This window comes from Pipistrellus hanaki (assembly GCF_964339955.1).
Source record: "Pipistrellus hanaki genome assembly, chromosome: 19".
NCBI classification, from domain to species: domain Eukaryota; kingdom Metazoa; phylum Chordata; class Mammalia; order Chiroptera; family Vespertilionidae; genus Pipistrellus; species Pipistrellus hanaki.
In genome coordinates, this window is record NC_140521.1 from 11,104,277 (window position 1) to 11,132,229 (window position 27,953).

Sequence of the window (27,953 nt, forward strand, 5' to 3'; positions counted from 1 at the left end):
CCTCGTAAGCCCAAGAAAGCTTTGCTGTGTTCTCAGACCGGCTGGCCGGGGGCAGCCCGGCTCCTTGGCGGGGGGGACCTCAGGGAGCAGGGTGTGGGTCTGTGTGTCTTTCAGGCCCGGGCACCGGGCACCAAGGTGCAGTGAGTGTCTGAGTGGGCGCACAGAGCCCCTGCTGCTCTGCCTCCTTTGGCTGCAGCCTCTCCTCCCACCTCCAGCCGGGGTGGGGTGGGGGGGGGGACTGGCTCCTTGACATGTAGTTGCTTTCCTTCCGTTAGAATCTTACTATTGCACAAGTCACAAGTCCCGCTGCCCCGGCGTGGAGGGCGGGCGGGTCGGAGGTGTGAATTAAACAATTCGAAGTCGGATGACTCTGGGCCAGGGGTGCGAGGCCCGCAGAGCCCCTCGCTTCCTGTCACCGATAGAGGGCGCTCCCGAGGCGGCTGATGGTAAGCTCACTCCTTACAGACCCTCGAGCACCTTGCTGACGTCACCCGATAACAGCAGCAGGAAGAGCCCCTCTTACTGAGCGTGCGCTTCACAAGGATAATTTCATTTACCTTTAGGCGGCTTTACAAGGGGCATGCCTGCCCTCACAGCCAGTCAGGAGCTGGGGTGTGGGTCCCAGTCTTTGGGAAGCCCAAACACCCCTCTACCACCCCCTCCACCCTAGGGAGCGATCCTGGCCTGCAGATGCTGCCAGCTTCGCCCTCCTCCCCAGGAGACCCTCCCGATCGCCTCTGGCTTCCGGGCAAGGCTCTGACCCACCCAGACACTCACCGCACCTTTATGCCCGGTGCCCAGGCCTGAAAAGACACACAGACCCAGCCAGCATGTGGCTCTCCGCCTGGGGAGCTGGAAGGACCCCTTCCCACTGCCTCTCAAAACCCCATTGTTCAGCGGGACCTGTTCAGCCTTCCCCTGGCCTCTGGCCCACACCCTCTTCTCCTTAGCTCCTTCCCAACCCCAGCACCCGCCCTCCGCTCAGCGGTCACTGCTGTGCCGTCTGCATGTGGAAGGTGAGGTAATTAGACCAGGTCTCCGCCACAGTCTGTGAGAGAGACACACGTGGTCGGGGCGTGGGCTGGAGAGCTCCAGGGATGGCACAGACACTGCACCCCTTCCTCTCCACACCCCTCCCCCACCCAGCCACCCCCTCCGCCTTGTCAGATGGCATCAGGAGCGACGGGAGGGAAACTGGACTCGGCTCTGGAGGGCTGAGCAGCGAACGACAGGGAGCACCGCGCAGGGCACACGGAGAAGCCGTCCAGCGCGTGGCCTGCAGGGCGGGAAGGCGGCACCGAGGGGCCTGCCTCGCACGGGTGGGTGCGGGCCTCAGTCAGTGGGAGGAAGCGTGTGGAGCCTGTGCAGGCCATGACATATATGGGAGCAGTGATGTCGCTCCATCTCCTGCTTCCCAGGATGCCTAGCGTGAACCGGCGCACTGTGGGTACACAGTACATGTCAGCCAACTTGCATGGAGTGGATCCATTCACTCCATTTACCACCTCCTCGCGTGCTGTGGCTTCCGACGCCACTGTGTGCCTCCACACTGCAGTGCCTGCCCTGCACTGCGGGAGGGGAAGGGGTCGGGGTGGGACCAGGTGAGGAGCATGAGTGCCTCAGAGGCTATTAACATACGTAATGGTCCCGTTAGGGGGGGTTGAGTTGAGGGTGGGGGGCAGCCACTCGCCAAGCCATAAGCCCATTTTTTCGGGAAATGAACATCACACTCTCTCCATTTGGGCTTCCACACCACACGCCCAGGGCAGGGTCTGTGACACGGGCACGGTCCCTACGGGGGCCAGGCCACCACGTGCCCACCCCTCACCAGCCGCTCACCTCTCCTTTCAGCATCCCTACCCCACGGAGGATGAGAAAAGGCAGATCGCGGCCCAGACGAACCTCACCCTCTTGCAAGTCAATAACTGGTGAGTTAGCACCGTCCGCCCACAGGCTCTCGAGGCAGAGGCCACTTGCCTGGCAAGGGAATGCACAGCCCCGAGGAGAGACTAGAAAGGCTCGTCCTGCCTCGGTCGGTCGGTCGGCCGGCCGCAGCCACCACACCAAGTCCTCCCATTTGGACCGGAAGCAGAAAGCCAGGATCAGCTTCATTTGCAGCTTCTTAGCGCCCTCTGCTGGGAAACTGTGCCAGGAACATCGCTGGCCAGAAAACCCAGCCCCCGCTGCACTGCACACACAAGCGCCTGCAGCCAAGGACTGCAGGGGCCACCGGTGGTCACCTGGTCTGCCCCCCGTCCCTCCTCATGTGAGCTTAACGTAAACTGAAGCCTTCTGCAAAGCAGTGGTGGGAAGGAGGAGGAAGCGTCGGCCGTTCTGACCGCCCAGGGGCCTCAGTTTCCCCTTCTCTGTGTCCAGCGGGGCTGTGAGAAGTCTGAGAGGGCGGGGGACGGGGGGGGGGATCCTGGCTGGTTGGGAGCACACACGGGAGTTGGGCTCCCTGATCTGAGCCCTCGGCCCTCGGAGAGAAGTCAGAGGTTAGTGCTCTCCTGTCCTCTGTTCAACCCGACGGGTCCGAGTAAAGATCTCTGACCCTCACGCATCCGTCCCATGCTGCCTCATGGTTGCCAAGCGACTCCATGAGTCCTCGGGGCCCAGAGCCCTTTCCCAGCTGGGCTGTCACCCCCAGTCAGACCCCAGTCTGTTGTGTATGGTGGACCAGCTGCTGGGTCTGGAAGCAGCTTAGCCCTCTCTGTACACACACACACACACACACACACACACACACACACGCACATGCACACGCACACCCCACCTCCGCCACACCCCACCTCCGCGCAGGTGTGACTAACCCCACCTCCACGTTCACCCCTGGGCAGGTTCATCAACGCCCGGAGGCGCATCCTGCAGCCCATGCTTGATGCCAGCAACCCAGACCCCGCCCCCAAAGCCAAGAAGATCAAGTCCCAGCACCGGCCCACCCAGAGGTTCTGGCCCAACTCCATCGCCGCGGGGGTGCTGCAGCCACAGGGGGGCGCCCCGGGGACCAACCCCGACGGTGAGGACCGGGCCTGGGCTGGCGGGGGGGACAGCTGCTCAGAGATCCACGGGCTGAACATCTGCTCTGGCACAGCCAAAGGGTGTGGACAGACCGGGGAGGAGGAGGATTTGCATTAACAGGCCGAGAGCCATCTCCAGAGGCCGGGGGGCCAGTGGGCATCGGAGCCCCCAGCTGCTCCGCCGAGCCCCCTCCTCGCTCCCCTCCTCGCTCCCACCCCCGCCGGAGCGGCTCAGCCGGCGCCGTCCGTGCACCCCGGAGAGGCAGCGGCTCGCCCTGGCAGGCGAGAGGGGCTTTGTTTCCCAGCCTCCCCACTGCACTCTTCACAGGCACCGTTTTCACTGCCCGTCGCCGGCGCATCATGAATAATTCAATGAGCCAGACATTTATAGCTCAGCGCAGGAGAGCGAGCTCTGGGGGGTAGGGGGGGGTGTGCATGCGTACATCCCTGCCTGCACGTGTGCTGCCCTGTCTGCATGTGTGTGTGCACTTAGGCAGCCGCATGGCGGTTCCCGTGTGAGGGGCAGCTGTCTCGTGAGGGATGGCGGGAAAAGCAGGCTGTGAGCTGGGTCAGCAGGACGGGGCGGGGGGGGGGGGGGGGGGGAGGGTGCGGAGCAGGGGGAGTCCTGCTCTCTCTCTCTCTCTCTCTCTCTCTCTCTCTCTCTCTCTCTCTCTCTCTCTCTCTCGTGCCTGACCGTGTCACCTCCAGCTAACGCCTTCACTGCCTGAGACTCAGTTTCCCCTCTCTAGAAGGGATAACGCCCGCCCTGCAGAAGCGTTAGCAAGTCACATGTATTTAACGTGTTTCCATGTGGCTGGGGGCGCGCTGCTGGGAGGGGCAGGTGGGGGGCTGAGCAGGAGCTTCATGCCAGCAACTGCCAGCTCACCGCCCCCTGAGCCGGCCCGCCGAACCCTCCGACACCGAGGCCCCCGGCCTGACCCTCGGCTCCCCTCCGCTCCCCTCCCGCAGGCTCCCTCAGCCTGGACAACCTGCAGTCCCTGTCCTCGGACAACGCCACCATGGCCATGCAGCAGGCCATGATGGCCGCGCACGATGACTCGCTGGATGGGACGGAGGAGGAGGAGGAGGAGGACGAGATGGAGGAGGAGGAGGAGGAGGACCTGGAGGAGGAGCCCGACGAGCTGCAGACGACGAACGTCAGTGACCTGGGCTTGGAACACAGTGACTCCCTGGAGTAGTTGGCGGCCCGACGGCACTGACCACCGAGCGGCAGCGGCGTGTCGTCGTCGGGGGGTTCGGGGTGGGGGTGGGGGGAGGGGACACGGGCAGGCGGCACCGAGGAAGCGGGGCCCTCGCTTCCCAGAACCGGTAGCTTGACACAACGCAGAGGGGACACCTGCTCCTTCCCACCCACCGAGCTCCTGTGACGCCCAGCCCTGCCTCCCGGCCGCGGGGACCCTGCCGGGGCCGGCCACGCAGCCCCGCGGGAAGGCGGGGGTGAGGTCTGGATCCGGCGAACCCCGAGGACAGGCGGCACCAGGGGCCCCGGCGGAAGGACTGGACGGTTCACAGCCTGCACTGAGGCAGAGCAGAGGGGCTCTGCCCTGGACAGAGCAGGAGGAGAGGCAGACCCACGGGGCTCTGTCCCAGCCCCCGAGAGACCGCCAAGGGCCGGAGGGAGCAGCACACAGTACGGCCAGCCGGCGGCTGGAGGCGAGGGAGGGGCTGAGGCATCGCATGGTGCGGGTCGGAGGGAGACCTGGATCCCCGGGGCTGCAGCAGGTCCTCCCCGGCCCACCTCTGGGCTCAGGCAGCATGGACTTGGGAGAGAGGGAAGGAGCCACCAGAGCCTGTCTCTCTCTCTCTCTCTCTCTCTCTCTCTGTCTCTCTCTCTCTCTCCCGCCCTCCCTCCTTCCCTCTCTCCCTGTGGAAAGAGCGGTAAGCTGGGCTCAAATTGCAGGAGGTTTGGAGGGGTCCCTTCCCCGGGGTCTTCAGGACCCAAGGAGGTGGCAGAGCCTGAGCTGGGGGCACATCAAGGTGTGACTGTGGGAGTGACGGCCCCCGAGACGACAGGACCATGGTGTCTCACCCCCGATGTGCCAGCTCAGACGGCAGAGAGGGTGGGTGCAGCGGGTCAGGGCTACCTCCCGCTCCAGGCCCCACGCTGACGACGCTCCGCTCCAGGCCGGCTTCCTCAGCCTCCATCCTCGCCTTCATTTCATCCTTCAGAGCAACAGCGGAGAGAAGCATTCAGCCCAACCGGAAGCCCCGGGGTTGGAGAAGGTGCTACATCCCTCCTCCCGGCCATTTCCAAAGTGTGGGGGGGGCACCCCAGAGCCAAGCGGCGCCCCTCCCCGCACCCGCCTCGCCGGCCTGCACACCACCTCGCACACCGCACTGGGGGACTGGGGCTCCCGCAGGAGGAGGCCCTCCGTCTGCCCTGACACGCCCACCCCAACCTCCAGTCCCCACGTCGGGCACCCCTCCTCCCACCCCCACCCCAACGGCTGTGAGGACGGGACCGGCCCCAAGTGTGTTTCCCACCGGGTCCGCTCTAGCGGACTCGCCGTCTCCCTCAGTGGCAGGACGTGAGCGGCCACCCGGCCTGACCCGAGGGGACCCTCAGGGCCCCCCACCCCCACCTCATCGGGGTGGAGCAGAAGGATGGTCGCTTTCCCGAGGTCTCCCTAAAATGAATGTATTTCTCCCCCCAAAAGAGCTGATATTTAATGTTTTACTGGGGATTTTTGAGAAACAAATAACCTTATTTATAATCTTGGTGATTCGATCGTTTTTTTACGCCCTTTTGATGCCACAGGTAGCAGAGAGTCTAGCTTTTTTTGGCAACGTGCAGTGGGATAAAATACATCTCCTCTCCGGGTTCGTTCATCTTGTTAACACATAAACACACAAACTCACACGCATGCACACACACGCACGCGCACACACACACTTACCACTCTGGACAGGCGCCCGGCCCGGCACAGGCACACCGCACACACGTGCCCGCACACCCTCCTCCCGGCCCCTCCACCTGCCTAATGTTATGCAACCTCCTCCTGATGTATCCACCAAGCCAGTGCTGAATGTGGCTGAGAAGTTTCCAGTAAATCTTATTACCTACCGAGTGCTGCGTGTCCTCTTTTCCTGCGGTCAGTGGGACTGGCCCGGAGCACACCCTTTGCTGAACTGACTGCCTCCGCTGGGGGTGACGGCAGAGGGCTCTCTGGGGACCTCGGTTTCCATCCTGGGGAGGGGGACAGCCAAGACGGAGCGATGAGGGCGAGCAGATGGGAGAGAGCTCTGTTGGCACTTTCCTAATGGCTTCCCCAAAGAGTGCAGGGCGCGGCCGTGTCTCCCACCCAATTCCACCTCCTTCCAAAGGCCTTCGCTTCTCCCACCTCCGTCTTGGGCTCCAAGGGTTCTCATCATTGAAGCCGGTGTCACCGCTGCCTCCCCAGCCCTCACATGCCCACCCTTGCCCTATCCCAGAGAAGTCTTGACTGCCACATTCATCCTTAGATTGATTGATTGATTGATTGATTGATTGATTGATTTCAGAGAGGAAGGGAGAGGGAGAGAGACATAGAAACATCAATGGTGAGAATCACTGATGGGCTGCCTCCTGCACGCCCCACCCTGGGGATCCAGCCGGCCACCCGGGCATGACCAGGGATGGAACTGTGACCTCCTGGTTCGTAGGTCGATACTCTTAACACTGAGCCACACCGGCCGGGCTTGACTGCCACATTTGATCGAAAATCAGTGTCCCCAGGGGAGCCTGCCCTGGAACCCAGCGTTCAGCTCTCTACTCCCTGGGGCAAGGAGAAATTCAGGGGCAGCTCATCGCTCATCTCACAAGGGAGAGGCAGTCTCTCTGTGACCTTCAGCCCAGAGGTGACCTTGTCGGGCTGGTGCCGAGAAGTCTGGGGCATCGGCCTCGAAGCAGGAGGAGGAATTCCTTGTTCGTTTTCCCAAAGGCTGCACCGGGTGCATGGCCCGTGGGCATCCTAGAGCCAGGCTGGAGGTGGCGACGGGTCACTGCTCTCATGCACCCAGCCCCACCCACTGCCACCCAGCACACCTGCCGGGTGAGCTGGGCAAACAGCAGAGACCTGCCGCCAGCCGGAGCTTAAAAGAGATTTCCTTACACACACACACACACACACACACACACACACACACACACTAACTTCTGGCCCGACACCCATCCCAGACCTTTCCGGTTTGGAGATTCCCACTCAAGGGAGTTGATGGCCAGAGCAATGCTTCCTTGACCACGGGACCCCTCTACTGCCCTGAACATGGCGGGATGAGGCCATGATGCTGTGATGGCAGCCTGCTTGGACCCATCCATTCTACCTGCGTTCTCTGGGCACTGACTGTCCCAGGCAGATACCAAGGGCACAGCTGTGATCAGCAAGGACAAGGCTCCTGCCTTGAGGGACTCGATTCCGAGCAGACCGTATGTGCAGGAGGCCCCCATCATGGTGACACCGTGACCCGATTCTGGACGTGGCCTTGAACTTCATTATCCTGAATTGCAAATGTGGAGCTCAGGTCAAACTCAGTTCACCGACGTGTTTTGTTTGGACCACACATTGGTTTTTCATTTTTTTGTGCCAACATTTGAAAGTTAAAAGATTGCATATAAAGCCGAAACCCGTTTGGCTCAGTGGATAGAGCATTGATCTGCGGACTGAAAGGTCTCGGGTTTGATTCCGGTCAAGGGCATGTACCTTGGGTGTGTGCTGGAGGCAGCTGACCGATGTTTCTAACTCTCTATCCCTCTCCCTTCCTCTCTGTAAAAAGTCAATAAAATAAAATAATTTTTTTTTTAAAGATTGCACATACAGATGCAGGCACCTGGCCATGAGGCAGCTGGGGACTACAGTCCCACACGGTTGCAGTTGGGTGTGCTTGGATCACTGCCGCCCCTAAGGATGTGGTCTCAGTACCGTGACAGTGGCCTCAGGCTGAGGGTCAGCCACCACTGACTACCAGGCTGTCCCTAAGTGCTTGGCTCTTGGTTAGTTATGCTTCGCTCCTCTTCCTCCTTTTTTTTTTTTTTTTTTTGCGTGTGTGTGTGTGTGTGTGTGTGTGTGTCCGATGTTAGAGTGGTTGTTTTTAAGAAGGGAAATACTGATGTCTGCTCAATGCTCCATTAAGAGTAAAAAAATCACCTGGCCGGTGTGGGTCAGTGGTTGAGCATCAGCCTATGAACCAGGAGGTCACGGTTCACTTCCGGTCAAGGGCACATGCCCAGGGTTTGGGGCTCAATCCCCAGTAGGGAGTGTGCAGGAGGCAGTCGATCAATGATTCTCTCTCTCTCCCTCTCCTTTCATCTCGGAAATCAATTTTAAAAAAAAAATTTTTTTTTAAGAGTTAAAAAAATAAATAGTGCAGGAGGATTCTGCCTTGGGGGGGGGGGGGAATGGAGATGACGTATTTGTGGAAGTGAAGACACTCCTACCTTCTGATTCGAAGTCTACCTGAGCCTTTCATTCAGACATCTCCACTCCTCTGCTACCTGCCTGCCTGCCTGCCTGCCTGCCTGGCCTCTGGGGCACCCTGAGCCTGGGGCCTAAAGCAACCAGGGCTGCTTGTTTACAGGCAGATTAGGCCCCACAGGCATCTCTTCCCGGGTGGGTTCCAGGCAAGATGTCTGAGGACTTTGGAAACCACTGCTCTCATCAGAAACGAGGTTTCTGTTGCCTTTGGAAGTGCCTCCATTTCACTTCCTGTGGCTTTGTCAACCACAGTTACTCACTCGGCAAACATTCTCTGCCCCTACTCGGCGCCAGGCATGGGCTGGGGACTGACTCCACGTTGCAGAGTACCATGGGCCCATGGGGTGCCGGAGGACGGGCAGAAACCAAGCCGCTCGCATCCGCCTCTGTGCATTTCCTCTTCGGCATCTCCCTTCCCTCCCACCGACCAGGCCGGTTTTATGATCCCACGTTCGAGTGCAGGCATCTTACGCTTTCCTACTACATCCCAGCCTCTCTCTCCAGGCCAAACTCATTTAGCCCCCTTTGCAAATTAAACGCATCTCATTAGACCAGACCCATTTAGGACAATGCCCTTCAGGTGTGCGCCTCTCCGCACATCCTTCTTGGAAGACAAGCGCCTGATTTATTTCTCATCTCATTACGCTCCTTAAAATTATATGCATCTCATTACGCTCCGTGCGCCGAGACGACTTATTTCAGGTGTAGACATTACCACCCAGTATTATCAGGCAGGAATTTTTTTTTTTTTCTCCTTCATTTCATTACAAGCCTTGCAATTTATGTACATCTCATTACAATCAGCCATTTAAGACAATTCCCTCCAGTTGCGCGGGTGTCATTATGCCTTTTCATTTCAGATTTGGCTCATCGTATTGCACCCAAGCACGAGTCAGAGAGCTCACTTCAGGTGTGTATGCTAGCGGCTCCCGCCCACCTGTTATTTTGTGGGTTTGGGGGGGGGGGTGTTCCCTCATACTACAGCGAAAGTGTCATTATAGCCAGCTCACGGAAGGCCTGCTCCGTCCGGCCACGGCCTCCCAGGCTCCGCGCAGGGAAAAGGACACTGGGTTCCCTCAGATTTGGCCAAGGCTCTGCCAGGACCCCCCCTGCACACGGGGCATCTAATCAGCTGCCTCCGGCACAGGGAGGGGTGAGCGGGCACCCCTTCACTTGAAATTCTGTGAAACTCAGACCCGGGGACAACAGGGCAGTGGCTTCCCAGCTTCCCCTGGGGGAGGGGCTGGACAGGCCCCCCCCCACACACACACTCCTCCTGCTGGAGAAGCTGAGGTTGGTACCACTGCCCAGGCTTCTGCTGACTGGACTGCCAACACTTCTATTTATATATTATATATATATTTTATTATTATTATTGATTTCAGAGAGGAAGGGAGAAGAGATAGAAACATCAATGACGGGAGAAAATCATTGATCCGCTGCCTCCTGCACGCCCCCTACCGGGGATCAAGTCTGCAACCCGGGCATGTGCCCTGACCAGGAATCCAACTGTGGCAGGAATTGAGTTGTGGTTCATAACTCGATGCTCAACCACTGAGCCACACCGGCCGGGCTGCCCTTTTGACCTGCTCTCTCCCCAGCACCTCCAGGCCTGGAGGCATCTTTGTCTCCCCATCCCCTCCTACCCCAGGGCACTCAGCCGGGGTGCACCTCAGCGTTGCTACGCAGGCTTCTGGAGTTGCAGGCGTCCAAGTTTCACTTCCAGTGCTAAATCAGACTCTCCAAGGGGGGAGTGGGCAAGCAAGGTACACACACACACCCGCGGGATTCTGAAGGCTGTGTCAGCCACGCCTGGCGTCAGGAAAGCATCTACCAGCAGTCACTCACGCGGGGCTGAAGCACCCGCTGCTCGGAGGACCACCCCTCCCCTTCCTGCCCACCAATCCGAGCAGTGAAACTGGCCCTGGAGAGGGCCCTGAGGGCGGTGAACCCAGCCTGCCCACCCCGCCCGCCCGGGTAGGAACAGGGTCCACAGCACCATCAACCATCACTGTCTTTTCCCGCCCAGCGCCTCTGGGGCAGAGACCCAACTGCTACCCAGAGCCCTGGCCTCCTCCTCCGAGAGCCGAGGGGATGATGGAGACGAAGGAGACCTGCCCGCCCCGATGGTGTAAAGCAGTGTTTCCCAAACGAGAATCACCTGGTGGAGTTGTTAAAACACAGATTCCTGAATCCCAACTAAGAAGTGCTAAACTAGAATGTTTGGGAACATAGAGGTAAAATTGTATACTTAACTAGTGCTCTACGCTTAGAGCACTCAGGCCGTGTCTCCCAAACGGAAGGGTCCCAGGCTCCATTCCAGCCAAGGGCACACACCCGGGCTGCAGGCTCCATCCCCAGTAGGCGGCCTGCAGGAGGCAGCCGATCGATGATTCTCATCATTGATGTTTCTCTCTCTCTCCCTCTCCTTTCCTCTCTGAAATCAATAAAAATATATTTTAAAGAAGCAGCAGCAGCTCTGCAAACTGCCCAGGAGCCGTGCCCTGGTCTGGGAGCGGGTTCCGCTGCCCACCACAGACGAGGGAGAGGAGGAGGCCACGGCAGGCACACTGAGACTGAGGTCAGCGATGACGGCCACATCCAGCCTTCCTCCCGGCCTGTCAGAGGGCAGGGCCAGGCTCTTGGTGTTTTTCCGGCTTGACTTCAGAGAGAAAGGGAAATAGCAGGTGGAAGGAGGAAGAAGGAGGAAGAAGAACGAAGAGAAGGGAGCTCTCTGGGGGAGGGGGAAGAGGGGGGAGGAAAGGGGGAAGAGGGAGAGAGAGAATGAGCATGCAGACAAGGTGGGAGGGGTCCGCCGAGAGCAGAGGGCACCACTGCAGTGAGGGGGAAGCAGAGGAGGCTGTTCAAGGAGCAAGAGAGAGATCAAGTGGAAACACAGCGGCCGGAACACAGACCCCCGGCTCTTGCACAGACGTGCTGCTCTGGTTCTGTGATTCACCATCCTCTTCTCCGGCAGGCTGAGAGGGAGAAGAGAACCAGGAGGGGGACACAGGGCAGAGGAGAGAGAGAAGGAGAAAGGGGGAGAGAGGAAGAAGGAGAGAGAAGGAAAGAGAGGGTGAGAGGGAGGAACTGGATGAGCCTAGGTCTCTGGGGTTTTTCAGACAAAGCTATTATCAAAATGCCAACCAGCTCCTGCCTGGCTCATTTGCATATTCCATGCTGTGCTCTTTGAAGCAGGATGAATATGCATGAGGGCTCGGGCAGGGCGTGGAGCTGCTGAGCTGCGGGCTGAGGTGGCTCCTTTTCTCCTAAAAGAAAGGCACTACGGGAAGGCAGGCACCGGCAGGTCTGCAGCGGCCCCCGCCCTCTCCAGTGACGGGAGGAGGAGGGCAAAGCTTAGGCCCAGACAGAGCTCCTAGCGCCCATTCTCTCCTCCTCCTCCTCCTCCTCCTCCTCCTCCTCCTCCTCCTCCTCCTCCCACCCCCCAGGACATGAACCCTCAGGCACCATCAAGACCAGGGGGGTCTCTCCTCCCTGCGGATGCCAATCCGGGAGGCTGCGGTGCCAGGAGAGCCACCGGCCTGCATCCCAGGCAATCAGGCCGCCTCTGCCCTTTCCTGCCTCTGCTACCAGGGAAGCCAGGCACCGGGGCGCCCCCTGGTGCTCAAAATGGCCCCGGGATGCCCTCGCTGACGGCCATGGGACCCGTGCACATTCACCCCGAGTGACCCGCAGGGTGACGCCGTCCCCTGGCCGGCCCGTCTCTCCCTCCCTGACCGCGAGCTGAAGGCGGGCATCCGATTTACCCCCCAGACTCCGGGGCCACACCCCCTTCCTCTGGGCTTTCTCTCTGAGATGCCAAGGCTGCCTCCCACCCTGAAACGGGAAAACGAAGGCGGAATGTGGGGAATGGCTGGGCCGCCCCGGCCCGGCTCTCAGCTCTGCCCCCGCGTAGGCTCCGCGGTGAAGATGTCACCACCGGGACTAGGTTGGGCTTAGCTGCCAGCACCCCCATCCGGGCCTTTCGGGGATGGGCACACCCCGTGAAATGGCCCGTGAGCCAGACCCTCCTCCTGGCTCCCAGGAGGGCCCCCCCCCGCACACTTCGCCCTCTGTCCTCCTTGCTGAGTCGTGTAAACAAGACTGCCTGGGTCTGAAGTTTCCTATGTCCTTGGGGGGCAGCTGGGGGAGCAAAGTGGGTTCACCTGTGACTCCCGCTGCCCGTGCTTCCCCAGGTGTGGTCCCTACGAGTCAGGGCTCCCGCAACACCGGAAACCTAGGCCAGGGGTCGGCAAACTCATCAGTCCACAGAGCCAAATATTATATCAACAGGACGGTGATTGAAATTTCTTTTTTTAAAAAAATATATTTTATTGATTTTCTACAGAGAGGAAAGGAGAAGGATAGGAGCTAGAAACATTGATGGGAGAGAAACATCGATCAGCTGCCTCCTGCACACCCCGTACTGGGGATGTGCCCGCAACCAAGGTACATGCCCTTGACCGGAATTGAACTCGGGACCCTTGAGTCCGCAGGCTGACACTCTATCCACTGAGCCAAACCGGTTTCGGCTGAAATGTCTTTGGAGAGCCACATTTTTTTAAACTTAAACTTCTTCTAGAGCCACTTCCTCAAAATAGACTCGCCCAGGCCGTGGTATTTTGTGGAAGAGCCACACTCAAGGGGCCAAAGAGCCGCATGTGGCTCTCGAGAGCCGCGGTTTGCCGACCACTGACCTAGAGCAAAGCTCCTCCGAAACGTAATGCAAATACCAACCGCCCGCGGGCAGGGAACGCCAGGGAGACGGCACCTCTCACCTGGCAGGGCGGCCCCATCAGCAGCAAACAGGCAGTGACGAGAGCCGGACAGGCCGTGGGGAAAAGGGACCCTCAGTCCCTGCCGGTGGGGACGGAGGCTGGACAGCCACGACGGAAAGCAGTCTGGCGACGCCTCAGAAAATTACGACGAGAGCTACCGCACGGCCCAGCAACCCCACGCCTGGGTAGGAATCCGAGACACTGGAATCACATGCCTGCAAAAGATACATGCACCCGTGTTCCTTGCAGCGCTGTTCACGGTGGCCCAGACACGGGGACCACCCGAGTGTCCTGCCACCGAGGACCGGGGAAAGGAGACGTGGTCCATACACATCATGGAAGGCTCCTCAGCCACAAGAACGCATGGCGTGGCGCCATGTGCCACCACGTGGATGGACCCGGAGAACGTCATGCTTGTGACGTAAGGCAGCCAGGAAATGCTCAGAGCCATGTGTGGAACATGGAACGGACACGCGTGAACACAGACAGCGGTGAGGTGGATGCCGGGGGAAGGGGGTGTGGGGAGAAGGGGGTCCCCATATAAGAAGTTTAGACTCTGGGGGGGAGGGCACACGGTGCTACATACAGATCTGGTCCCATAGAAACCCACCTCGGAAGCCTGTGTGTGCATGTTGCCGATGGGACCCCAATGCATTTCATACATGAGTTTAAATAAAAGTTGAAAACAACAACAGTGGTCCGAGGGTTTTGTGACAATGCAGTTCTGGCTCAGCCAGTGGGGGCAGCCAAGGTTTTGAGTTTTTCTTTTTTTTAAAAAAAAACAACATATTTTATTGATCTTTTACAGAGAGAAAGGGAGAGAGAGACTGAGAGAGAATCATCGATCAGCTGCCTCCTGCACACCTCCTACTGGGGATGTGCTCGCAACCACAGTACATGCCCTTGACGGGAATCGAACCTGGGACCCTTGAGTCCGCAGGCCAATGCTCTAGCCAAACCACTCAGGGCTGGCTTTGAGTTTCTAACAAGTTCCAGATGCTGTCCGTGCTGCTGGCCTGGGCGCCGCACCCTGATCAGCCAAGACGGAGGGAGGGGCAATGCAAAGCCGGAGACCCTGATTGAATATCCCCTCCCCATGCCTGCAAGGAGGAAAGGGAAACCGGGGAGCCCCTGCCCCCCTCCCTCCCCTACCCTCATAGACACACACCCTCCAGGAGTGCCCCCCTGACCCGGAGATTGCTCTGCCGCCAGCAGCCTGGAGGAGCTGCCTCCGCTGCTCCAGGCTCCTGCTGGCGGGGTGACCTGGGGAGGCAGCCGCTGACCCAGATCTGACAGATCCAACGCAGGCAGGGGGGCTGGGGAAGTGAGCGTGTCTCCCCCCACCCCCACCCCCACCCCCAATTCTGCGCCTGGTGCAAACCCCTCCGCTGCGGGGTTAGGTCGCGCCTGACCTCACACCCGTGGCCCCGCATCCTTAGCCACAGCGCCAAGTTAGGCAGAACGGAAGCCGCCCTTTTGGCAAAGCCTGGTGCTCACATCCACCTGCCGTCTCCCGAGGCCCTGCACGGGCACCTGTCTGCTGCCGAGGCAGCCGGGGCTCCATCTACACACGGTCTGCTCCGCGCAGACGCCTGAGTCAGCGCTGCAGGCGCGGGGGGCAGCCCCCCTGAGCCCCCCTCACCCCGGGGAGACCGCTGCACCGAGTCTGGCTGCTATTGTCCCCTACGCGGACCCCTGGCCTCCTGTGGAGGTGTCAGAGTGACCAAGGACAGATTTCCACGCGGCACCTTTCATTCCACAAACTCCGAGCTGCTCAGGGGCGGGTGGGAGTCTAATTGGACCGGACGGAGGGCCGGTCTGGCTCCGCTTGCAAAACCCTCTGCCTCGCAGCGTCCCCGCCCCTGAGCGCGGCAGCGCTGCCCGTCGCCACACGGGGGCGCTGTGACGCGCGGTGCCGGCGGCAGGCGCTGGGCCGGGGCTTGATAAAAGTCTGTGGTTAAGACGGGGCTGGGGAAACCCGCAGGTTAATATCATTTCGGCCAGAAGACGGGAGGCAAGAGAGTTCTGGTGGTAACACCAAGCCGCGAATCAGCATTCACCTACCGGTCAAGCAGGGCTGGCGGTTGCTGCCCCCGGAGGATGGACATGCCAGCGCGCAGCGGGCACAGCTGCTGGGCCTCTCGGTTTGCAGGCAGAGCTGGGCATGCACGGTCCTCGCATGTGCTTCCCGGGGACGGTCAGCCGAAATCCCCCTCAAACGGCTCAGCAGAGCTGCCTCCCTCCGGCCGAGCCTCCAGGTGCCTGGGCAGGGGCTGCCGGCTCCCTCCCGGAGCCCATGGGCCGTCTCCGCAGAGTTGCCCAGCGCCTGACAGCGCCCCGAGCCCCCTTCCCCTCTGCTAACCTCCCAGCCTCCCCCTCCTCCCACAGCCTCCCGCCGGAAGTGCCCGCCACCCGCCCTGAAGCGCCCTCTGCAGCGCAGGCCTGAGGGCACGTGGACCGCCCCTCCTTGGTCTGGACCAGGTGCAGCCCATCCATCCCGACCTCAGCTGCACCTGCCCCCGGCCCTGCCCCTCCCCCTGCACCTGCCCCCGGACCCTGCCCCCCCACCCGGGCCCTGACCACCCCCTGCACCTGCCCCCGGGCCCTGACCCCCCCCTGCACCTGCCCCCAGGCCCTGACCCCCCCTGCACCTGCCCCAGGGCCCTGCCCCCAGGCCTGAGCCCCTGCAGCGGCCCACACGGGCTGCTCATCCTTTCTCCGGAGGGTTTGCCACGGGGCCCGCTGGACATCACACTCCAGGGCGCGTGGAGGATATTAATTAAATGAAGGTTTATTTCAAAATCAGTGTTAAAGTGTAAGCTGCGTCTGAGGGCCGGAGGCGGGCTACATAAATGAGCGGTGAGCGCGGCCGCTTCCCTCCCTCCCCCGGACCCGGGCGGGGAGCGGGCAGCCCGGCCCGCCCCGTGGCATGCACCCCGCGGTTACTGGGACTGGGAGCCCGCGCCGGCCCGTGTTCTATCCGGGTTAAGCTCTACACGTTCAAACACACGCCGAGGTCACGTGGTGTCATGCGGTCCCTGGGATGGAGTGACTCTGAACTCCGTGACTTCCGTGGCGGCGGCGGCGGCGAGGCTGCTCCCAAGGGCAAGGTTAGGTGGGACAGAGCACTGGAGAGAGAGCGGAGAGGGCAGAGGTCAGAGCACAGTGCGGGGGGGGGGGGGGGGGGAGCAGGACCAGCTCCCCACCCGAATCCCGAGCGGACAGCTGCCCCTGGGAGCCAGGGGTCATCCGGGTGGCCGGTCGCTCTCCCAGGAGGAAGGGCCAATGGGAGCCGGTGGTTTGGTGCCTGGATTCAAACCCTCGGTTCTGCCGCCTTAGGGAGAATTTCCAGTTCTTACCTCCCTGCTGGGCTCTTCCTGTGGACAATAGGCTGTGCCCCTGCCCGCCCCGGGGGGCTGCTCGGAGGCGGGTAGAAGGCGCTCAGTAAATGTTAATTCGTTTTATGAATTCCCTGACATTTCAGTGGGTCACGTGGGGGGGCGGGGAGTCTAGCCCTCGGGTTCCCAGACTTCCAGGCCCGTTTCCATCAACCTCCTCTGAACACGTCCTCTGAGAGACGTGCTGCTCTTTTCAGACCTTTAAGAGTCAGAAGTGCTGCCGAAACCAGTCTGGCTCAGTGGATAGAGCGTCGGCCTGTGGGCTCAAGGGTCCAGGGTTCGATTCTGGTCAAGGGCATGTATACCTTGGTTGCAGGCACATCCCCAGTAGGGGGTGTGCAAGAGGCAGCTGGTCGATGATTCTCTCTCATCGATGTTTCTAACTCTCTATTCCTCTCTCTTCCTCTCGGTAAAAAAATCAATAAAATATATATATTTTTTAAAAACAAAAAGTCAGAAGTGCTTCCCAGTGTTTGGCCTCCGTTCCTCCCGCAGAAACGCCAGGCATCTCCCTGGTCCTGACGGACAGGAGACGCATCAGAGCTTCCGAAAGGACGCGCCTCTGGATGCCACACCGAGCGGTGTGCACGGAGGGCTCACACCGCGAGGCAGAGGCCCTTGGCCGTGGATGACGTCAACGGGCTGAAGGCTTGTGTCCCCAAGATTCGTGTGCTGAGGCCCTAACCCCCGGGGACAGCAGTTCTGGGAGATGGAAACTATTCATCAACCGTATCCTCAGGCTCTGTTTTTCCCCCTCGAGAAAGAGCCCAGCCCCGCACAGTGAGCCTTTTGTTGGTGTGGCTGCTCCTCGCGTTCAGTCATCTGGTGACTCTGAGAGCTGGCAGCTCCTTCTCAGGCCTCCAAGCAACACCCCCAGGCGACACCCCACGACAGGAGGCCTCACAACTGCCCCTCGCTGCCCGGGCCCTGCCCAGCGGGAAGGCTGCAGGGAGCCCACGCCTTTAGCCGGAGTCGGAGGAGGGGCCCGGGAGGATCTCTGCTCCCCAGAGCTGGGCTGCTCTGACCTTTTTTTTTTTTTTTTTTAAATTGATTTCAGAGAAGAAGGGAAAGGGAGAGAGAGATAGAAATGTCAATGATGAGAGAGAATCACTGATCGGCTGCCTCCTGTCCCCCTCTTATCGGGGATCGAGCCTGAACCCGGGGCATGTGCCCTGACTTGGCTCCTAGGTCGACGCTCAACCACCGAGCCACAGCGGCCGGGCCCCTTACCTTTTAGAATGTAGTCCGTTAGCAAAGTGGGCACCTTGTCGTTATCCTCCTTCATGGCGAAGAGAACTGGGGAAGGAGAGGGACAGGTGAGCTAAGAAAAGCTCGCTCACTTCCAATGCCAAACAACCCACCCACCCAGCGAGAGCGAGAAATGTCTCGGGGGAGCCAGACCTTTGTGGAGCATTGAGAAAAAGTCTAGAAGCTTCTGTCCAGCGTCAGCGTTCCGCATGGTGGTGGTGCAGAGCTAGTACCAAGAGGCAGAGGCCTATCGTGGCTTTTATTTCCTTTATCTCTTACTTTTTCAACTTTTTTTTATTTGCTGGTCTATAACTTCCACATCATCTCCTAAGTATATGACTTTAATAATCATACAAATAAATAAATAAATACATTTTTTTTTTTAAAAAAAGAATCCGTTTTCTGGTGCAGTCAACCTAAATATTAGAATAGCAGTTGTCACATCGCTGAGTAACCGATAACACTGTCTCTAAAGACCTTCTATTTAAATATTAATAGAAAATTCCCGCGCCTCCAATTTATTAATAGCAAATAAATCCCACCTCACACATCTCTGTTTCCTGTGGTGCCTAAGTCAGGGCACTAGAATTGGTGGAAACGCAAGCGAAGTCCGGACCCTCAAGGGCCTGACTTAGGACTTCTTGTTGAAACAGGACACGACTCCACGTGCAGCAAATGGGGATGTTATTCAAGTCTAAAGGCTTCTGATCCAAGTCCCTAAAGTGGCTTTTTCTGTTGTTAAGCTGGGCAGCAGTGTGGCAGGCGGTCAGGCAGACATGAGCAGGGCGAGGCCGACAGGCCAGGCACAGAGGTCACCGGGGCGGGAGGCCCCGGGTGCCTAGCAACGGGCAAAACCGGGGACGCAGCATCCTCACCCTCAGGGCGACCTTGCCTCCCCTGGCACGTGGCCAGTCCAGTGGGCCAGACCCCCTTGAGGGGAAGCGGAATAAGCCACCAGGACAAGGGGGCTCTGACCGTCAGGCACATCCAGGCCTCGGCGGTGTGTCAGCTCCAGGCCCAGAAAAGCAGCAGAACCAGACAAGCAACGCAACGACTGACCTAAGGACCTGATGCTCCCACCGATCCGTGAAAGGACACGGCTGGGGAGCTGAGGACTGTTCTTTCGGGACCCTCCCCTGGGACCTCCCCTGAAATCCCTCTGCTCTGGAGGCATTGGCACGCCTCTCCCACCCCCCCTCCCCCTCCTCTGCCCCCAGGTGCCTCACCTTCACCCCTCCCTCCTGGCAGGGGTGAAGGTGATCGATGTTTCTCTCTCATCGATGTTTCTAGCTCTCTATTCCTCTCCCTTCCTCTCTGTAGAAAATCAATTAAATATATATATATTTTTAAAAATACTAGTACAGTAAGTGCACTCCATCAATATGGGTCTAGGTTGGTTTCCAAAATCCAAAATTTATGATGTGCTCAGTCCCCAGAGCTGGTCTTTGGGAGTAAGGTAAAGAGGAGATATTGTTTGCAAATCCTTACAAAGATTTGGCAAAATAATAATAATAATAATAATAATAGAGTTTTGGTAACCTACCGAACTGGCATTCAGAAAAGATGGCAGGTTTTTTTTTTTTTCCTTTTCAAAAGAGTAAAATATTGGAATGTATATCCACATGATAGAAGAGAGAACCATTTTTAAAATGTTCACCAAATGTTAACGGGTGTGAATAAAATCGTGCTACAAAATTTTACAGCCAGTGAAATCCCAACCCCATGAAAAAGACATTAACTATTATGGCTGAAAAACACCAACGAGGTAACCACAGTCCGGGGATCAATATATTCTTTCCTTCCCTTTGTTCACCTTCCCGGAATATCCTAAACGAGCGATCTGCTCTAGCGATAACCTTTTCCGTGAACGTAAAAAAACGCAAACCAGCCCACGGTTTCTTAATCGGAATGGAAGGATTCCCGTCTGCGGGAATGAGCAGCTCTTCCTTTTGCTGAGCCCATGATCGAGTTCTTTACACAGATCAGCCGTCATCATCTGTCCAATTTATTTTCCAGGCGCTTACTGCTTGTGAAAACACAGACACCTATAAATGTCAGCCCGTCTCTATCTGCTCCCTTTAAAAAAAATATATATCTTAGTGCCTGTTTATGCAAATGAAGGGGTTCAAAACGAGCCGAGAGGAAGCCAAGGCCTTTGGAATTTACGATCTCGGATTCCCAAGGACGCAGCCGCTCTTGATGTCAGTAAGGTTTCTCTGTACCAGAACCTGCCTTGGTTTTCCAAACGGACAGAAACGAGGACGGTCGGTCCCCCATGGCCCTGGGCCCCGCAGGCAGGCGTCTCCCTCAGCCGGACCGAGGAAGGCCTCTGCCCACCCCCTGGGGGCCCGGATCGCCCTGCGGCTGGCCGGTCCCTCCGGCAGAGATGCCGCGGGCTGGGCGGCCGGACTGGTGTGTCACTCAAGCAGCGTGCGGTTACCAGGGAGACCGACTCCTGGTTCACTGAGCCTGTCACGTCTCAGCCTCTTCCTACAAGAATCGAGCTGACGGACGGCCGACAGCACGCGGCCTGGCCCTGCGGGGTGTGTCCTGTTAGATGTACATGAAGACGTGTGGCCTCCAAAAGGCTCTTGATGACCCCCTTTCCCCACAGGCTCGGGATGTGTGTTACTATTTTGACAGTAGAACCAACGTGGAGGGAAACCACACTCTCCTTTCCCATCAGCCAGCCAGCCAGCCAGTCCCGGGGACTGCACTCCCTGCTTGGGGGGGGGGGGAGGGCCAGCCGCATCCTCCAGTCGCAGAGGAGAAAGGGGTAACAAGGCAGAGGATGCAAAACCTGGGGACTGCTGGGTGACCAGAAAGGCCGGGCACACCAATCCACCCCCCACCCCTCGCCCCAACCCCGCCCCAACCTCTTTCCCCAGCTCATTTCTTCTCCTGGCAAATCCACGCCCTTCCAGACACCGGGGGTGAGACCAGACAGCCCTGGGCATCTCCACAGAGCACGGCGATCTCACCCCCGCTTCGGGGCTGGGGGGCCGTGACCCAGAGCACCGTCTGGCCGTCTAACGCCCGTCTGGGAATTCTGGGAATTCTGGGAATTCTGGGAAATCTGGGAAATCCGGGGCCTGAGGCCCCAGGTCTGGCTCCAGGGGAGGGATGCGGAAAAGCCAGGGCTGACCCCGCTGGGAAGGGGGCTACTCACTGTTGGTGAGCATCTGCAGGTCTTCCACGGACGGAGGGGAGGCCTTCCGCTCGTAGGGGATGACCGTGTTCAGATACTAGGAGACAAACGCACGCACTGGAGCCGCGGGCCTCTGGGGGAGCTGTGCGAGGCCACCTGGGGGAGGGGGGGGGGGACGGGCTTTCCTCTAAGGAACGCGCTCCGTCAAATGGTGGGGTCTCCACAGCACCCGTGTGGCTCACACACCCGTGTCCCAGGACCTTCTGTCTGTGGGGAGTGTCTCTTTAAAACTAAGACGTGGCCGTATCCACCAGGAAAAAAAAGTCCCTCCGTTCCAACGTGGGCATTTCCCAGGGATGAGGCACTCCGGCTATTTACAAGTCCGGGCGAGGAGTTTCTCGTCGGGGCTGGGAGCACAGAGAGGGCACTGTGTCTTCGTACCCTTTGCGGGGCGATCGGAGAAGCAATGGCTTCTCTTTTGTCCAAGTGACAGGCGAGAGAACCTCAGCCACACCCTCCGTCTGAAAGTGGGATCCGCGCCCTCTGCTGGGCGTGAGGCGCTTCTACAACAGAATCATCCCGGGGATCACCCAGTGGGGTATCGGGCGCTGGGCCGGGAGGTGAAGGGCCCTCGGGGCGCCGGGGAGCCGGACACAGTGAGTGAGACCCCCAGGCCCAAAGTCAGAGGCCTCTGTGTTAGTCGTGGCTGTGCCACGTGGCTCTCCCACACACCGGCTGCGTGGCCTTGGGGGAATCTTGCCTCATCTCTCTGGGCCTCAGTTCTCACCCAGAGAAACGAGGGGACCGAGTTCATGTCCCCCAAATCTCTTCCCAAAGTGTGTCCTCGAATTCCAACACGGACCCAGCTAAAAAGGTATGTGTGGGACACACCCAACGTGCGCGCACTTACTCCACAAGCTCACACTCGTCCGTTCTCACACAGGCATCTCTCTCAGACAGTGCACGACGTGAGGGCAGGGAGGGGAGAGGGGCAGGACTCGCTCATCTTGGCACCTGCGGGCCTAGCAACAGAGCTCGGCACATCATAGGTCTGCAGCAGAAGTTTCGAGCACTGTCTACAAGTAACCGGCAATGCTGCTCAGGCACACGGCCGACTCAATGGACCAGCCCGGAGTGGGCGGCTAAAGGCTCAGATGGGGGCGGGGTGAGGAAGATGGACCGCTGGCGGCGCAAATGATACACTTATCCATCATCAAATGCATTTTCCGTTTCATGCATTTTGTTCTTAAAATAAGCTGACTTGTAGGGCTACACGGAGGGTCCACTTTTAAGTTTTCTCCACGTCCTGGAGCTCAGGGAACTGTTGGCCTTTACAAAGAAAGACCAGTCCTTCCTCCTCCAGAGGGAAGAGGTGGGGGACCGCCCTTGCCGGAGTGCCAGGATGATCCCCTTGGGCCCCCACTCCCCTCTCTGCTGGGAGGCCACGGGGCAGGAGTGAGGGAGGAGAGCGGGGGCCAGGGGGCCAGCCGTACCTGCTTGTCGGTCCCCGAGGAGCCGAAGGTCTGGCGGATGCTGCTCTGCAGGATGCTGGAGATGCCCTCCATGCTGAAGCGCTGGGGAGAAGAGACCGGGAAGAGGGGGTGCTTCCTGCTCCACGCCACACCCCTCCCCCGCCCCCTCCTTCTGGGGCTTGTGTCCTCTCTCAGCCACGCAGACCCCCGAGCCGCCACCCTGTCCAGGTCACTGTCCAGAGCACTGAGACTAGAAAGTGTAAGACCTGGGCTGAGAGACAAGGCCAGCCTGGAAACCTGAGCTTTGGGAGAATAAATACCGTGGAAGACTCTCATCTCAACCAGTCACCCCCCAGGTTTGAGGGGCAGTGTACAATGAAGCAGTACAGTGAAACGTGGACAGATGATGATGCAAATATCGTAGGGAAGACAGCAAAATGCCCAGCCACTGAGAAGAGCAGATGGCCCGGCCGGTATGACTCTGTGGTCAAGCATCGACCTATGAACCAGGAGGTCAGGGTTCGATTCCCGGTGAGGACACATGCCTGGGCTGTGGACTCGATCCCCAGTAGGGAGCATGCAGGAGGCAGCCAATCAATTATATTCATTCATTCTCCCTCTCCCTCTCCCTCTCCCTCTCCCTCTCCCTCTCCCTCTTCCTCGCCTTTCATTTCATATCAAATATTTTTTTAAAGAGAGAGAAGGGCCAATGTCAAGCAGCTGCCCTTGTCCAAGATGCTTTTTCTTTTTTTCTTTTTTTTTTTAAATATATTTTTATTGATTTTGTACAGAGAGGAAGGGAGAGAGATAGAGAGTTAGAAACATCGATGAGAGAGAGTCATTGATCAGCTGCCTCTTGTACACCCCCTACTGGGGATGTGCCCGCAACCAAGGTACATGCCCTTGACCGGAATCGAACCCGGGACCCTTCAGTCCCCAAGCCAACGCTCTATCCATTGAGCCAAACCGGTCTTGGCCGAGATGCTTTTTCCAATGCTCACAGCGAGGCCGTGGACAGAGCCCAGGCAAAGGCTTCTGAGGAGCCGCCCTGGCTGAGCTGCTGAGCTGCCCTGGCTCGGAGCCTCTGCTCTGAAGAATCCTGTCCGTGTACCAACGAATCAGAAACACCCCACCCGCATCCTAGCGAGGTGAGTCAGGACTCTGCGCTCAGCAGGAACGGGGGTTGTGACCCAGAGTCCTGGGGTTCCACTTCTCCAGCCCCAAATGCCCTCACCCCCCTTTCTAAGGTCCTGACTAAGAGAACATATTGGGTGATTTTTCTCATGTTTACACCTTGTCTCCTCCAGTTAGACCCAAGTCCTCTGGGGCAGGGGAGGGGGAGAGGACACAGCTCGATCTTCTCTCCCTTTTCATCCCTCCCTTCTCCCCCCCTCTATCCTCCGCCCCCCACCCCCACCATCTTCCAGGGTCCCTCCCCTCAGGAGAAGTCTGTTCTTGTCCGCTGCAGGGTTGGTGCGGGACCTGGAGTGCCGGGTTCGAGGGGGGCGCACAGGCTTCGGCCGGGTGCTCGCTCACATACCTTGAGGGGCATCTGGCTGCCTTTGTCTGCGCGGCCGCTCTGCAGGCTCAGGCCTTTCTCTTTCCGCCTCTTCTTCATCAGCTCCCGCTGCTCCTTCTGCTTGTTCTGCACCTCGATGAGCACCGTGATGAAGGAGTTCTTCACTTCCTTCTCGAATTCCAGCTCGTCCCGGCGGGCCAGCTGCTGCACCAGCTCCTCCGAGAAGTCGCGGATGGCGCCCTCCACCTGGTCCAGCAGCTCCGTCAGCTCCGACCCGGACATGTGCCTCAGGCCTGCGGGGAGACGCCCACGGTGGCACCTGCGGCCGGGCCCGAGCCGCTGCGGAGGCTCCGGGGCCGCTGCCACTCCAGGGGGGACGGCCCCTCGAGGGGAGACCCTCCCCACTCCGCAGAGGGCCAGGAAAGACCTTCACAATTTAGGGGTGTGCGGGGGGGGGGGGGGGACCGTGGGGCCAGTATACTGTCTGCAGAAGAGGCAGCACTAGTGGGAGAACAAAGGGGGAAGAAGAAAAAGCCCCCAAGGAAGCCAAAGGACTCTGCCCACAAAAAAGTGTGTGGACAGCCCTGGCTGGTTTGGCTCAGTGGATAGAGTGTCAGCCTGCGGAATAAAGGGTCCCAGGTTCGATTCCGGTCAGGGGCACATGTCTGGATTGCTGGCCTCCTGCACACGCCAGTAGGGAGTGTGCAGGAGGCAGCAATCAGTGATTCTCTTTCATCGTTGATGTTTCTATCTCTCTCTCCCTCTCCCTTCCTCTCTAAAAATCAATAATATATATATATATATATATATATATATATATATATATATATATATATATATATATATATATATATATTTAAAAGTGTGTGGACAGACACCGTGGCTTCTTGATCCCTTGTTCTGTCTTCCGAATTGTCCTGTTTCTACAATATTCCTCATGTGAAATGGGTCAAGGATGGGACGGGAGGGAGCATAAAGAGGAGGTTTCAGGCCCGGCCAGTCTGGCTCAGTGGTTGAGCATCGACCTATGAACCAGAAGGTCCCGGTTTGATTCCCGGTCAGGGCACATGCCTGGGTTGCAGGCTCCATGCCCAGTGCGGGACGTGCAGGAGGCAGCTGATCAATAATTCTCATCATTGATGTTTCTCTCTCTCTCTCCCTCTCCCTTCCTCTCTGAAATCAATTAAAATATTTTTAAACAAAAAAAGGAGGGGGGAGCGGGGGGACTTGGCATTGATGCTGCAGAGCAATAGCGGGTGGTGCTGGTTCCCAGGAGCTGGTTAAGCCGACTGCGAGATTCACAGGCACGCCGAGGGCCTCTCTCACCTGCATTCAAAAGTGGGGACGGGAGCGGAGCCGGGCTACCCGGAGTGGGAAGGGAACCCTGGTGAGCGGGAGCAGAGTGGGCTGCTATGGCAGGTAACAGTCTTACATTTAAGATCGTTTTTCCTGCCCTGACCGGTTTGGCGCAGTGGCTAGAGCGTCGGCCTATTTACTGAAGGGTCCCAGGTTCGATGCTTACTCAAGAACAGAACTGTTTCACTCTCTGCTTCTGGGGAAAGCTTTTCTGGGCGGAAAGGAGATTTCGTTTTTAATCATATTTTTGCAACAGTGGCCCACGTGAGCCAGTGGCTTACCCTCTTGGAATGCTCAGCTCAGTGCTGGGGCTGGGGTGGGGAGGAAGGGACATTATCATAGAACAACTTAGAATAAGGAGGCACGTAGGAAGCACTCCCAAAACATGAGCGGTCGTTGCTACCACCTTTGGTAGGGGGTTTCTCGTTGGCTACGCCATGTTCTTTGCTCAGTTTTAATTTTGCTCAACTACCTTTTCATTTCCAGAAAGTGCTACCTTCTCCCCTGGTGCCCAGTAAGAAGGAGGTTGCCAACTCCCTGGATGCGAGGGTCTAGTAGCTACAGGGAGGCACGTGCCCAGCGCCTGGCCCGGGACAGGGGTCCGTCCTCGGCGAGCCCCCCTCTCCCTCCCCCACCCACCCCCACCCTCGGCCCTCACCTTCATAGGACCAGTTGTTGTTGAAGGTCTGGGTCAAGGCCTGCATCTCCTGCAGGAGCACCGAGTCCGCCTGGGAAGACGTCTTGGCCCCGTCCTCCTCCTCCGGGGCCTCCTCCTCCTCCTCCTCGGGGTCCGGGGAGTTCTGCATCATCTCTTCGATCTCCTCGATGACCTGCGGGAGGACCACAGGAGACTGAGTGACCCTGGCCTCTGCCGGAGGGGCATTCTGGCTGGAATGTGGGTCAGGGAAGGACATGTCCAACTTGCTGTCTGTGAAAACCCCTAACGCGGTGCTGTCACTCAATACGTATTAAATACTAACAGTAATAGGCCTGCCCAACGGCTTGCACACACTCCTTCCTTTAACGTAGGGGTGTCGAACTCAATCAGAGAAGGGGCCAAAATCTAAAATCCAGCCTAAATCGCGGGCCGAATGGTTTACTGAACAGTCATAAACTGACAATGTCATAAACTGACAGCGGAGTGCAGTGATGACAGCGCGGTGCGGGCCACATCGCAAGGCCTGGCGGGCTGGATTTGGCCCGAGGGCCTTGTGTTTGACACGTGTGTGCAAAGCTTCTCCCCAGAACAGCCCTCGGGTGAGCGCTTTATTGGAAATTCTCGGCGCTTCCCGGGAAGGAGGCCGATGAGCACTTTGCGTCTGAGGGGGAGAACGTTTCAGCCTCCGACGTCAACACGAAACCCGGCCCCTCACTGTCACGGTGCCTGTGACTGGGAAAACACACACGGAAGCACCGTGTTCCCAGAACAACCCGGAATGCGGAAAACTTCTTCGCACGGAAGGAAATGGCTGCTTCTCCAGGTTGTGGACAGGAACGAAGCCTGCCCGGCAACAAGCCAGCACAAAGCTCCTAAAGGAATCACAGGGTGTGCAGGGAGCAAAGAGCAGAAAAGAGGTAAGACCTCCAGCTCTGGCCGAAACCGGTTTGGCTCAGTGGATAGAGCGTCGGCCTGCGGACTGAAGGGTCCCAGGTTTGATTGCAGTCAAGGGCATGTACCTTGGTTGCAGGCACATCCCCAGTGGGGGGGTGGGGGGGGAGCTGCAGGAGGCAGCTGGTCGATGTTTCTCTCTCATTGATGTTTCTAACTCTCTACCCCTCTCCCTTCCTCTCTGTAAAAAATCAATAAAATATATTTTTTAAAAAAACCATCCAGCTCTGACCTAGCCTGGGGAGGGACAGCTCCCGGGAGGGACAGTGATGTTCGATGGGGCCAAAAGGAATGGGGTGAGCGTCCCTGTACATTAATCGTTTGCACGTAAAGAAAGCGGATAAGCAAGGACCACTTCCGGAAGGACCCCACAGATGAGCCCGGTCACCACAGTGACCTGGGTCCTGCGTCTGCCCGTTGGCGATGCTGTGACAGGCTCCGGCTCTGAGGCCGCTGGGCTGGGGTCCGCGTGTGAGGCTGGACCGAAGTGAGGAAGACATGCCGTCCGTCCCCTCCTTTAGAATAATGGCAGTTTAGTTCCAAACCTCCCCATCTGCATGAATACATTCAGGCCACGCCCCGTCTGTGACTTCTGAAAGCCACTCACGGGACGCAACCGATGACACGAGCCCCTTTAGAAGGGTGCGGCTGAGTTTCTCTCGATGTCAGAGCAGGTGTCCTCGGACTTCTGAAATTCACAAGAATTCACTGGTGGCGCCTGTGTTCTTCATCTGGTTCCTTCAACCTCTTGATCCTTACCTATTCACATCCCGCCTTTGACCACCACAGACACAAAAGAGTTCCTTTTACGGAAAAGCTCTTTCTGGCATCCAGGGCTCCCGATGGAGCCTTTTCTGAATTATTTTGTGGTGGGGGGGAAAAAAACCGAGCATGGGGCCTGCTCACAGCAGCCATCCCTAAGTATTTACTGAAAGGT

The 27,953-nt window shown here is 58.4% G+C and overlaps 2 protein-coding genes and 1 long non-coding RNA gene across 7 annotated transcripts in view; 1 reads left to right on the plus strand and 2 right to left on the minus strand.

The window, feature by feature from the left end:
- The window catches only part of PKNOX2 (PBX/knotted 1 homeobox 2), a 226,186-nt gene extending 221,948 nt beyond the window's left edge, over nt 1-4,238 (plus strand). Inside the window, exons 7-9 of one of the 2 annotated variants that reach the window (XM_084867568.1) lie at nt 1,852-1,928; nt 2,838-3,016; nt 3,987-4,238. In XM_084867568.1, the coding sequence (XP_084723694.1) occupies nt 1,852-1,928; nt 2,838-3,016; nt 3,987-4,216 (486 nt within the window). In that variant the 3' untranslated portion in view covers nt 4,217-4,238. The remainder of the gene's footprint in view (nt 1-1,851; nt 1,929-2,837; nt 3,017-3,986) is intronic. The other variant, XM_084867567.1, reaches the window with a different exon arrangement.
- The window catches only part of LOC311613558, a 475,229-nt gene extending 459,576 nt beyond the window's left edge, over nt 1-15,653 (minus strand). Inside the window, exons 1-2 of the long non-coding RNA XR_014793476.1 lie at nt 15,331-15,653; nt 5,151-6,225 (exon numbers count right to left, since the gene is read on the minus strand). This is a non-coding gene — a long non-coding RNA (uncharacterized lncRNA). The remainder of the gene's footprint in view (nt 1-5,150; nt 6,226-15,330) is intronic.
- A 384-nt stretch (nt 15,654-16,037) lies between these two features.
- FEZ1 (fasciculation and elongation protein zeta 1) overlaps nt 16,038-27,953 on the minus strand; it is a 63,013-nt gene continuing 51,097 nt past the window's right edge. For all 4 annotated transcript variants that reach the window (XM_084867571.1, XM_084867570.1, XM_084867569.1 and 1 more), the window contains 6 exons: nt 26,066-26,237; nt 24,073-24,344; nt 22,554-22,634; nt 21,082-21,157; nt 17,895-17,960; nt 16,038-16,394 (listed from right to left, as the gene is read on the minus strand). In XM_084867571.1, the coding sequence (XP_084723697.1) occupies nt 16,378-16,394; nt 17,895-17,960; nt 21,082-21,157; nt 22,554-22,634; nt 24,073-24,344; nt 26,066-26,237 (684 nt within the window). In that variant the 3' untranslated portion in view covers nt 16,038-16,377. The remainder of the gene's footprint in view (nt 16,395-17,894; nt 17,961-21,081; nt 21,158-22,553; nt 22,635-24,072; nt 24,345-26,065; nt 26,238-27,953) is intronic.